Source organism: Penicillium chrysogenum (genome assembly GCF_028827035.1).
Source record: "Penicillium chrysogenum strain IBT 35668 chromosome Unknown utg000001l_segment0_segment0, whole genome shotgun sequence".
Taxonomy (NCBI): domain Eukaryota; kingdom Fungi; phylum Ascomycota; class Eurotiomycetes; order Eurotiales; family Aspergillaceae; genus Penicillium; species Penicillium chrysogenum.
Window position 1 is genome coordinate 1,546,730 of NW_026622749.1, and position 12,152 is coordinate 1,558,881.

A 12,152-nucleotide genomic window follows, 5' to 3' on the forward strand; every position below is an offset into this window, starting at 1 on the left:
TGTACAACCTCACTTTTTCGGTGCTTTTTTCGCTTCAGTTGCCATTTTAAGTCGTCCATGTTAAATATTATCAATTTAATCGATGACCGAGAACGATCAACCTACATCGCCTGGATGTATGTTTATTGCTTACGTATGTATTTTTAGTTCATATACTAGGAAAAGGAAAGGATTCATTTGAGACGAGTTGCATTTGGATTACGCACACTGAACTGATTGGTTTCAGTCGTCACTGGTAAAAACACGCATAAACAGAATAGCAAAAAAAAAAACGAGAAATAGCAAAGAGCGAAGGCCAATTGCAAAGCTGTAACGGCCAAGTCCTGCCCTGGACGGACAGAACAGCCAAGACAGAAAAGCAAAAAGCAGAAAAGCAAAAAAACTAAAAACGAAGAACAAAAAACGAAAGCAAGACAAGACTTGTTAAAGAGAGAAATCAAAGACAAATGAAGTGCAAGTGAACGTAAGTTGAATTAAGAGGGGGAGATTCCAGAGTTCTGAGCGTCCCGGTATCGCTTCATGATCTCATGCTTCTTCAGCTCTCCACGAACATGTGCATCAAGGGCCATAATCAGCTCAATGTGGGATACATCGGCCTTCAAGATCTCCAGGAGGTTCAGGATATCGTGGATTTGCTTCTTAATAACCGAATCGGGAGCCACAAAGGTGCGGATGCTCATGTTCTTGCAGATTCTTCTCCAATCGGCCAGAATGGTATCCACGCCAAGGGTGCTGCGACTTGGTTGGCCAAACTGGAGATGTTTGCGGTTTGCCATGATAATCTTGTACTGCGTGGTTTGGTCGAAACGGAATTCAGGGACTCCAGGCATGTGCTTCTTCTGCCATCTGTTCTTCAACTTGTCGAGAGAGCTAGAAGAGAGGTGACCGGCGTAATACTCCTTCATCAGGAATTCGTTGGCTGCGTGGGTGATCATGTTCTCAATTTCGGCGTACAGAATGGATTGCATGTCGCTGTTCAGAGTAATGGGAGCAGTGTTTTCAGTGACAATGCCGGGCTTGGATGAGCCGATCAATGCTCGATTATCGTCCCAAAACTGTCAAAATTGTTAGTCACTGTAGGATTTCCCTTTTTTTTCTTTCCAAAGCTTTGTCGGAAAGCACTTACCATTCCCTTGATACTGCCAATGGTTGAATGTCCCTTTCCGATGGCCTCCTTCAAACGGCGGAATTTCCTCCCGCGTGGCTCCTCATTGTCGTCAAGGTATCCCTTCTTACCAAAGAGGTTCTTAGTGTATCGCTTGCGCTTGGTTTCACGAGAGTCTTCGGAGCCTTCAGAGCTGCAGACATCAGGGCTTTGGGTGACACGGCCCATAGTTGCGTTGCTGAGAGTCTCGCTAGCGTTGGACTCCTTGCCAACGATGGAAGCTGCGCAGCTGTGCTCACCATTGGTAGACTCAGACCCGTGAAAGGTTGTCTGATGCTGGGAGACATCGCGGATGGGGACATTCATGGTGAAAGTAGCTTTGTTCTCCGCCACGTTCGATTGGCGTGACCCAAAAGACAGTGGTGGCACGTCGACATAGCCCATGGCGGCTCTATATTCTCTGTACCATGGGGCGCTGGTAGGAGTTGAGACGTAGTCAGGGCGGAAAGTAACCTCCGTAAGCCGGGGATCTTGGGGAACAGACGGATCAATTCCAACGCGAGGCGCACCAGCATAGGAATATTCGCGAATGGCACTGGGACGACGCTCAGGGGAAGGCGGCGCTGTCGCTGGAGATGTAGCTGACTCTTGCAGAGGCGCATCCGAAGCAGAATATCCGCGATCAAACTCGAACTCAGGAGATGTGGCAGTCTCAGGTTCAGATTCATCCGAAGACCAATATCCGGAGGGATAAGGGGAAGAAAGTGGAGACGGCGACCACATAGGGCGAGAAGGTGGAATAACAGTCCGGGGGTACACAGGCGTAGTTGAAACTTCGTAAGCGGGGCCAGGGCTCAAAAAGAGAGGACTCTCAGCTTTACGAATGGCTAAGTCAGGAGTCTGGTATCCAGGATGTTGGTCCGCATGGTAGATATCCGTAGAGGCCGAGTTGGGGGAGCAAAGCGGTAAGAAGAAGATGAATTTTCTGCGTTGAGTTTCTCCTTTGCAAGGTATTTCTCCTGTTCCCGGTCGAGGATGGCAATCAGTTTATCCATTGCTTTCTCCACGGCGTTGGGTTGATCTTCTTGCTTGATTTCAGGCACTGGAGTAGCGCTGCGAGCCACTGCACCCTGAACATCCGGAGAAGATCTCTGGCCAGTGGGAGAAGCTTCGTACCACGAAGTTGAACTGTAAGCGTAGCGAGGGGTACTGGTGCTGGCTTGAGCATCAGGGGCTTCAAATGTGGGACCAGCAGACGGAGTATCATGAGCCAAGCGACGGAAATCAGAGGGGCCATTGTCGTAGGAGGCCTGCGCTTTGAAGTCGTGATACGAAAAGGGTGGCAAGAGCGCCCCAGATCCATTAGGTTGAATAGATGGAGTCTCGTCATCGTATCCTTGCAGCTTGTGTTCCTCGAGAAGGAGATTCGGTTTCATCTTTTCACTCGAGTGGACAGTGCCATAGGCAGCTGTCTTCTGGCCAAATTCGATGGCAGGTTCAGAATCTTCCTTTTGAGCAAACGCGGCATTGCCGTGGTGGACTTGCGTGCCGGTTCCGTTCAGCACATAAGAAACGCTCATTTTGTCGGTATCCCGCCCAAGACCTTGGGAAACATCATCCTGGCCAACTGCGGCTGGCTGAGGAGCTTCCTGTGGAGGAATGGGTGGCAATGGCTTGGTAAAACTGTTCGTCATATTAGCTTTCACGTTCAACAAGTTTAGGTAAGGATGGCCCTTACACATCATTCATGTTCGCAGCTGTGCCGTTGCGACGAGCTGCACCGCGTTCAGCAATATCACGAAGGCCTTTAGCCATGCTAGGGCCACGGTCTGGAAAAGCAGGCAGGTTCTTGTTGCGACTCCTCTTTGCGGTTTGAGGAACAACATGTGGATGCTGCCGCAACCATTGCTGGCGTTCCTCTTCGTAGAGGAATCCCGACTGGTGGTCCCGGTCAATGGCGCTGAGAGTTGGCCAGGGACGAGTTGGCAAGGGTTCAGACATTGTTGGATTTACCGTTTCAAATCTGCAGAAAGGTACAAGCAAAAGTATGAGAAACAGAAACGTAGAAAGTATCAAGAAGTATGGGAACAAATAAGGAAAAGGATTGGAAGAAGAGGATACTTATACAGCTCTGTCGTCGGAATTTACGACTACAATATGCCTAGTAACAATTGCTATTGAATTGTTATTCATGGCCACCCAATAGAGCATAGTAGAAAAATCGAGGCCATTATTGATGCCGAAAAGCGCATGTTGGGACCACATGGTCTGCAACAATAGGACTAGTCCAATAATGTGGCTGGAAATTCTCAGACAATAGGAACAAAGGAGGTGGGAACAAAGAGAATGGAAATTGAAGAATATTGGAACAAAGGCAATATATGGGAACAAACAATGAATGAACAAACGGAAAAAAGAAAAATTAAAAAACAAACAATAATATTCCGACTCAACCTTCAAGGCTGTTGATAGACTGACCAATCAACCGTTCATTCAGCACATGTCTCTACCTAGGTGGTACTAGTACTCGACTCTAAAAAGACAACATGATATTGACGACAGTGGCACATGCTCCATAATACGACCTAGATCCGCATATTACAATGTCACAAATTATTGGTATACAACCACCATACCTATCACAACCATTATAAAACAAAACAACAGGTACTCTGTAAGATCACGAGTAATACGTCGCATTTTGTGTGCTGTCACCACCCACCACATTAAGAGCACATGCAAGTACATACATATATTATAAAATCTTGCAAAAGATTCTTACATACTCACTTCACATGCATACCTAAGTACCTGTTCCATATGTCTGCAAGAAATAGCAGGATAATTTTATTTTAATCATCCAATCCCCTTATCGTGCATAACTCACAAATACATATGATGTGTTTGATCTTGATATGATTCTTCCGTGTAGTTCATGTGTATAGTTCGGAGCGGGACAACTTGTACCCGAACTAAGCCTCTTTCGTCATAGTCGCCTCAGGTGTCGATATTTTTATGCTACGGATGGAACTATGTGGTACATGGGATCATTCAATCCACTGCATATATTATTAATTAGAGTTAAGCCCTCTGGGTGCTATTGCTATTGCCATGAAATAAACCACATGTGCATGTAGCAATGCTTCCAATGTTGTGTTTTTCCGAAAGACGGGTGGAACCGATTCATTTGCCATGGACCAGACCGAGGAAACAACATTAAGTAGGTGCCAGACCTCATGGGTATTTGATCTAGAGCATGGCACGGAACCTCGGGTTATCTGCAGTGTAAGTACCAGGTTAAACTACCATGACGGCGTGGGACTTAGTGGATAAGGCGGCAGGGACTGCAGTAAACTCGGCAGAACGGGACGAGGGGAATAATGAAGCCTGTAGCCAATAATATTCCAAGTGATAGTCCGCTAGCCATTTCTGGGTCTAGATGTGGATTGGGCAATTTTCCTCCGATGTACATATGTACTCCGTACGGGAGTATAGACGTGTTGTACAGGGTAAAGTTCTAGAGAGATCCCGGCCAGGGTTGCCGAGGCGAGGTCACGTGCCTTCCAGTCCGCTTACCGAGATCGTTCCCGGGTGGAGTAGCAGAAAAGAGGAGCAACCCAGTCAGACTGGAGCCCCTACGGCTACCAGCTCGGGATCAACGACGATACTATGGACATTATGCAAAGCCAGCCCTGCCCCCACACGGCGCTTGTTTCTGCGATTCTGACAAATCGTCCATAATTCCTTTCCTTGCGAACCTGATTGGCTACCCCGACTCTCGATCCGGTGCTCCCCACGATTCCGCGGACTCTGAATGCCGTGGATGTTCTCCGTTGCTTCAGTCGAACACCCAATCCGTCCACTTACCCCAGTTCCCGAACAGTATATAGGATAGCCATGGCCCTCGTTCATTTTCTTTCGGTCATCGTGCAGGGTGACACTCTGGTCTTCATTGCTTTTCTTTCAAGTCATATATACGATTATTTACGCTGATCATATCTCCATTCGCCATACAATTCATACCTACCCCCCACCTTAATCCCTGTGTTTGATTTCCAGCATGGTGCAACAAGAGAATTATGACATTGTCATTGTGGGCGCCGGCCCCGTCGGTCTGCTCTTATCCCTGTGTATGTCAAGATGGGGTTACAAAGTGAAGCACATCGACAACCGCCCAGTGCCGACCGCTACTGGTCGCGCTGACGGCATCCAGCCGCGATCTACTGAGATCCTGCGCAACCTTGGCTTGAAGCGCTCGATCATGGCTTACGAGCCTGCCAAGGTGTATGACGTTGCCTTTTGGGATCCCAAGGGTGACGGCTCTGGCATCGGCCGTACCGGCAGCTGGCCTAGCTGCCCCCGTTTCATTGACACCCGCTACCCTTTCACCACCCTGGTCCACCAAGGCAAGATCGAGCGCGTGTTCTTGGACGAAATCAAGAAGGCTGGCACAACCGTTGAGCGGCCATGGACCATCGTTGGCTTCAAGAACGATGGCGCCAACGCTGATTACCCTGTTGAAGTCAATCTGAAGTGTCTGGATACCAATGTGATCGAGAATGTACGCGCCAAATACTTGTTCAGTGGTGAGGGTGCCCGCAGCTTCGTCCGCGAGCAGCTTAACATCAAGATCCACCACAAGGATCCTATTGCCTACGTGTGGGGTGTCATGGACGGTGTCGTGCGCACTAATTTCCCCGACATTGAGGTAAGCATGCCCGAAATGGCCCAATATGACGTATTTCTCTAATACATTGATATATAGACAAAATGCACCATCCACTCAGACGCTGGCTCTATCATGGTCATTCCCCGCGAGGACAACATGGTCCGCCTCTATGTCCAGATCGCCTCCTCCACCGACGCCGATTGGAACCCCCGAAAGACTGCCACCGCCGAGGAGGTCCAGCAGACCGCGAAGAACATTCTTAAGCCATACTGGATTGAGTGGGATCGGGTGGAGTGGTACTCTGTCTACCCTATTGGACAGGGTATCGCTGAAAAGTATACCCTTGACGAGCGAGTCTTCATGGGTGGTGATGCTTGCCACACTCACAGCGTCAGTACTCCCCTTTGAAGTCCTTGTTGTTCTGAAAATAGCGCTAACACACGTAAAGCCCAAGGCCGGCCAAGGAATGAACACTGCTTTCCATGACGCACTCAACATGGCATGGAAGATCCACGCCGTGGAGAGTGGTCTTGCCAACCGTTCCATTCTCAGCACTTACGAGAGCGAGCGCAAGGATATCGCTGAGACCTTGTTGAACTTCGATTCCAAGTACGCAGCCCTGTTCTCCAAGCGCCGTCCTTCTGCCGGCGAGGTTGGTTCTGCCAGCCATACCACCGTGGGTGCTGGTGGGGAGGAGGACGAATTCGTCAAGACCTTCAAATCATCTTGCGAGTTCACTAGTGGATACGGAGTGGCCTACCAGCCCAACATTTTCACCTGGGATCCGAGCCACCCTGCCAAGTCCGCTCTGTTCAAGATTCCCGGTGTCCATCTGACTCCGGGTCGCGCTTTCACCCCGACCACCGTCACCCGTCTTGCAGATGCCAACTTTGTCGAACTCGAGCAGGAAGTGCCCGCTAACGGTGCATTCCGTATATTCGTCTTCGCTGGCAACCAGTCCAAGACTAAGAAGGCCATTGCCGACTTGGCTGCCAACCTAGAGAAGGAGCGCTCGTTCCTTTCGGTATACCGCCGGTCTGATATTGCCGATGTGTCATTCTTCGAGCGCCACAACCCTCACTCCAAGCTTTTCACTCTGTCTGTGATCTATGCAGGCTCCAAGAACACCATCGATGTGGACTCCATCCCCCAGGTCCTCCGCGACTACCACCACCACCTCTATGCCGATGATATCCCCGATGTGCGTGTACCCCAGGCTCAATTTGCAGCCCATGAGAAGCTAGGCTTTGATGTTGAGAAGGGTGGTGTTGTCGTCACTCGCCCCGACAGCCACGTTGCTTGCACCGTGCAGCTGGTTGAGGGAAGTGGCACTGTTGACGCTCTCAACGAGTTCTTCAATGCGTTCTCGACGAAGCCGCTGGGCCAGGACTCTCAGCAGAGCCGTCTGTGAGGATTTTGACGTGTTTATGAGTCTGTATTTTACCTTCGAGATGTATATAGCTTGTTTGGTTCGTTGCGAGCGATAGCTTGAGCATGACCGGCGTTTATTTTCAGCTTTTTTTTTATAAATAAATAAAATCACAATTCAAGTACCCAAGCTCCCCTGCACACTTCTGTCTGTCATCCATATCTCGTAGTCTTGATACGCCCAATGTTTACAGAGTTGGTCACATGCCAAGCCTCGATCTACGTTAAGTATTTTCCATCTCCACCCCGCATCACCTGCAGAAAGGATCTTGATTTCAGCCATCACACCTCAAGATCAAGATCACCCACTTGACTTCAAAAGCCAAAATGCTCACTCTTTCGGTCGAAGCTCAACTGGAGGGGTAAGTGCTTCTAGCTTATGTATTCGGTTATTGAGCCTTTGCGGGTGCCTCGATCTCCCCGCACTGCACTCCAATTCCAGGAACGCCGCGCGGGCAAATCCTTTGGGCCACTGTTATCAAAGATGCAACCAGCTAATATGATGATACAGCGTTACTGCCCTTCTGCCCACCGACACTGAGGAAAATCCCTACTTTTACACTTTCCGAGTGCAATGCACCTCCTGCCACGAGACGCACCCCAACTGGGTCAGCTTCAACCGTTTCGTACGTGAATTACTTACATATCACTCTCTATCTCATCACGATTGAATGGCCTGTTAAATGGATTGATATATAGGAGGTGCATGAAATCCCCGGTAGCCGCGGCGAGGCTAACTTCGTGTGGAAGTGCCGACTATGCACGGTAAGCGAGCTATTTTCATTTTATTTTTCGATCTCATGGCCTGGAAGAGTTCCATTTTTGCCCTTAATTGCGAGTTCCTTGCATTTTAGTTCCACTTCGCTTTGTTGGCATCAAGCATTTGGCCTTCGTGACTTTCCGATGATTACACAGCTAACAACATGTAGAAAACCCACACTGCCTCCATCACTAGTGGACCTAAGCCCTATGAGGCTCAGGAGAAGCAAGGCGCCCAGAAGATCATTGAAATGGACTGCCGTGGCCTTGAGTTCATTGAGTTCAAGCCGGACGTGAGTGAATCCCAAATTATGCCCAGAGTTTACCTACGTAACTGTATGTGCTGATGAAGACAATCCAGGGCGAATGGGAAGCCAAGGCTATTGACTCCACCACCACCTTCTCTGGTATTGACCTTTCGGAGGGCGAGTGGTATGACTACGACGAGAAGAAAGGCGAGGAAGTCAGCATCAAGGAAATCACCTGGACTGTTGGCCGTTAAGCGAAGATCTGCTTGGCGATGACGATTGCCAGGCGCCTGAATCTATGAAACTCCGATGAAACCTGATCATAATTTTTCATTGTACTATTACTGGTGTTTGTTGATGAGCTTAATCTTGGAAGCTGTGATGGGAATGGGGCACGGAGGATGCTGAAAATGGGAGATATATGAATGATGAGAAAAGAGCCATGAAAAGAATTTGATCCCTTTATTGTAGCTCTAAGGAGTTAATGCAGGGTACATGTATTTATCCACAGCAGCAAAGCTATCTTGTCAATCCAAGCATCCAAGCATGCCCACCACTATACAGGACCTCAAGGGCGGTGAGGAAATATGGGCGCTGATTGGCCACCAACCACCGCCTTATTCAGCTCACATTTTCGCGATCTCGACTCCGATGTCAACGCAGTTAACGGCACGACAAGCACGATTAACCAACGGAGTAATAAATCTTGCTTGAGTTTTTGTTGTCATCATAACCTCAAAGCCTACTCCACCACAAAAAACCAGATACTCATCTTGAGTCACAATGAGTGTTCGTCTTTTCCCCCTCAAGCTCAGCCCGCTATCGAGCTCGAGATCCCCCTCATCAGCGCCTGAACCCGTGCGCTATTCCCAGAAGACAATTGCTAACTCGTACTTTTACAGTTCCAACCCCTTAACCCCCGTCCTTTCCTCCAAGCTCGGTATGCGCCCGCCCCCAACCCACCCCGGACCCCATCAAACAGACCCAAGCAGCATATCTATCTCTCCAGACATCCGCACATATGCACCGTTGCTACTGGGACAGCTTGCTAATTTATACATTTCTACAGCGTTGGCACCGAAGTCCTCATCCGCCTGAAGTGGGGCCAGACCGAATACAAGGGCACCCTCGAGAGCATCGATTCATACATGAACGTCCTGCTGCGCGACACGCAAGAGTTTATCGACGGAAAGCCCACCGGCGCGTTGGGACTTGTTCTGATCAGGTACGTGATGCGCGCTTCGGCCGACTCGACGTCGGGCTGGATGTGATTCCAGTTTGGCTAACTCTCTTTTCCCCATACAGATGCAACAACATCCTCTATCTGGGCTCAGCCGATGCAGTGGAAATGACGGACATGGAATTTAAATAATATGTCGCATACGCTGGAACCGAGATGCGATGCAGTGCGGTACATGAGGGTTGGTGGCAGATGACGGCTGTTCCTATGTGTCTGGGAGTGAGGTGTGCTTCGCTGTGGCGGCTTTGGAGCAGTGTATTTGGCGCAGTGGGACTCATCCATTGGATGGATAGGTTACTTGGTTTGTGCCACACGAAAACGGCTGGTGCGCCAGGCACCCGAAGACGCGATTGAGACGAGCCCGGCTCTGCACAGATGGACACGGAGGATCGATTTACCGAGTCTACCAGGTTTGCTGGGGACTCAGGTGTGTGTTCTGCTCCCAATTTCAATTATCACGAGGCGTTTGTTTGTTTATGGCTTTTCAAAGTGGGGTTTGTGCATGGCCTCTGACAAAATCGAATCAATTTACTTCCTGCACGAGTCTGAGAAGCATACGTAGTTGGGTATTTTCTTCGTGGTTAATCAGGGCCTGATTTGTGTGTATCCTGACTCAAGTACGGCGCAGCGACCACAACATATCCGGTTACTCTCTCCATCCGTTAAGTCAGAGAGCATCGGTGAGAAAAAGGGGAACCATTGTCTAAGCCCAATAGACATCGACATATTTCGAATAGACGTGTACGCCGGTGCACTGAAGGAGTGACAAGACACTATGACCCAGGGTAATCAGTTTCTCAGCAGAAAATAGTAGCTCCAACTACTGGTAGATCGGGGACGTAGTATAATCTCTACCCCCGATAGTCCAGTTGGCATCAGCCCGGGCGCAGCCCTGAGCAACCTCCGATGAGGCGAATCCACCTACGTATACTAACGCCCCTGTTTTGACGCGGTCCTTTGTATGATCGCATATTTACCATGCGTGGATCAGAGATTCGTAGATATGCAGGTTGAGGCTAATGTGGCGGTTCTTTTTATAGACGACGACGTACCACAGCACACTGTACCTTAAAGTACAGCCCCGGGTAGTATAGTGTACTGACCAATGTACGTACGTGCCAGGGGCCGATCACCCGTCGACCCATTCAACTTGTTTACCCCTCCAGAACATCCAAACGAGACTTCATGCCATCGACGTCATGGTGCTTGAAGGATGGCATCCACAATAGTAAGCTAATACGAATAGCGCACTGTAGGGTTATAGCCAGTTTCAGGGGGCCTTGTCTGCGGGCGAGAAGAAGGAGCATATGATCTCCCTATACAATGAATCAAATTCAACATCCTTTCGCATCAGGTGTTTTTACATCGAGACGAACCATCACAGTTCTCCATAATAGTCACTCGGACGCCACCGAAGTAGTTGCCGATCATCGCCCCCGCAGCTAAAAGTCAGAGACATTGCCAAAAGGGGCTTGTGCATCGACGGATGCACTCAACTGGGGGGGTTTGTGAGTCTTTGGGGAAAAAGGTTGCCTACTTTGGATGGTACACATGGACTTGTACGTATACTTGTATAAGTAGTATAAGACGTAGAAAATATATCCAAAATAATCTAAAAAGATCTAAAAAGATCTCAAAACGAACGAAACACAACGCTGATCATAGTCCACAGACAAATCTTATAGTTGGAGCCATCGAATCAACTTCTTTCACTCCACTGATCTTCGGTACTGCAGACACTCACATTTCCTTTTTCCTTTTTCGTTATCGGAGGTCTTTTCCATTGTTTAGTGTTTATAAACACACTTCATTCTTTCTATTCTTTCTATTTTCTATTTTCTATTCTTATTCTCTATTCTCTTCTCCATTCTCTCGCTCTGAAACACTCAAATATCCAGTCTGCAGTCTGCAGTCAGCCCAGACCTGCAACGTTCTTTGTCTCATCTCGCGCCGAACCTACAAACTATACCTCGTGACCTCTGAATTTCCCTTCTACTTTGAAATTCCAAATTATATACTCTTCCATCCTCCCAATCATCAATTAAACCCACTTCACACAATGCGGGACACACCCTCCAAGTTCATCGAGATCCTCGATCCCAAGGACTCATCTCTACGCATGTCCGACTCCGACGTCCGCCTCGAGGATGTCCTCGCCGACCACGAAGCAACCATCAACAGCCGAGCCCGTTCCTCTACGCAGTCATCCGCAAAACCAGACAAACCCCCGTCTCGTAGGAACTCGACATCCCCGACGCCGCGCTGGAAACGTCTGAGCAATATTCTTGGGCAACCCCGCCGAAACTCTTGACATACACATCCACCCCCGCCTTGCAGTGTGTGCCTCGGTCATACTATACTCCACTCTACTATATGTCTCAGACACCTACTGAGATACTGGACAATGCCGAACACATTTCTTGCCATGCGAAAATGAAGGAAAATAAAAAGCCCAAAATGCAAATGAATTTTTTTACAGATATATCGACTTGGCTAGCGGGTTTGTGTCTGTTTCGTGCCCGGGGCACGGTGACATGGACTGAGAACTGTGAATTGCAAACGAGATTACGAATTGAAATGATACGAAGTGATGTGTGCGACGGCGTTACCTTGCTATTCGGGTGTTATCGAGTGTTTGGCCCCAGACTGCTCTCTGGTCTGCTTTGCTGGCACTGGTCCGGTTGACAAGGGGACAGGATTTTG

General features: G+C 48.9%; 6 protein-coding genes across 6 annotated transcripts; 4 read left to right on the plus strand and 2 right to left on the minus strand.

Moving 5' to 3' along the window:
- Positions 1–473: 473 nt before the first annotated feature.
- Positions 474–1,888, minus strand: N7489_000618 (uncharacterized protein; the record flags this gene model as incomplete). Its single annotated transcript, XM_056706373.1, has 2 exons — positions 474–1,055; positions 1,127–1,888. The coding sequence occupies 2 exons, from the start codon at positions 1,886–1,888 to the stop codon at positions 474–476; spliced, it is 1,344 nt and encodes a 447-aa protein (XP_056570675.1).
- A 104-nt stretch (positions 1,889–1,992) lies between these two features.
- Positions 1,993–3,106, minus strand: N7489_000619 (uncharacterized protein; the record flags this gene model as incomplete). The annotated part of the gene is made up of 2 exons (XM_056706374.1): positions 1,993–2,788; positions 2,844–3,106. The coding sequence occupies 2 exons, from the start codon at positions 3,104–3,106 to the stop codon at positions 1,993–1,995; spliced, it is 1,059 nt and encodes a 352-aa protein (XP_056570676.1).
- Positions 3,107–5,165: 2,059 nt separating this feature from the next.
- On the plus strand, positions 5,166–7,185 carry N7489_000620 (putative FAD monooxygenase; the record flags this gene model as incomplete). The annotated part of the gene is made up of 3 exons (XM_056706375.1): positions 5,166–5,813; positions 5,871–6,164; positions 6,223–7,185. The coding sequence occupies 3 exons, from the start codon at positions 5,166–5,168 to the stop codon at positions 7,183–7,185; spliced, it is 1,905 nt and encodes a 634-aa protein (XP_056570677.1).
- Positions 7,186–7,529: 344 nt separating this feature from the next.
- On the plus strand, positions 7,530–8,463 carry N7489_000621 (CXXC motif containing zinc binding protein; the record flags this gene model as incomplete). Its single annotated transcript, XM_056706376.1, has 5 exons — positions 7,530–7,564; positions 7,714–7,828; positions 7,902–7,967; positions 8,132–8,254; positions 8,323–8,463. The coding sequence occupies 5 exons, from the start codon at positions 7,530–7,532 to the stop codon at positions 8,461–8,463; spliced, it is 480 nt and encodes a 159-aa protein (XP_056570678.1).
- Positions 8,464–8,992: 529 nt separating this feature from the next.
- N7489_000622 (small nuclear ribonucleoprotein F) lies at positions 8,993–9,581 on the plus strand (the record flags this gene model as incomplete). The annotated part of the gene is made up of 4 exons (XM_056706377.1): positions 8,993–8,998; positions 9,112–9,149; positions 9,279–9,434; positions 9,515–9,581. The coding sequence occupies 4 exons, from the start codon at positions 8,993–8,995 to the stop codon at positions 9,579–9,581; spliced, it is 267 nt and encodes an 88-aa protein (XP_056570679.1).
- A 1,927-nt stretch (positions 9,582–11,508) lies between these two features.
- On the plus strand, positions 11,509–11,760 carry N7489_000623 (uncharacterized protein; the record flags this gene model as incomplete). Its single annotated transcript, XM_056706378.1, has 1 exon — positions 11,509–11,760. One exon carries the CDS (start codon positions 11,509–11,511, stop codon positions 11,758–11,760), a length of 252 nt encoding a protein of 83 aa, XP_056570680.1.
- Positions 11,761–12,152: the final 392 nt, after the last annotated feature.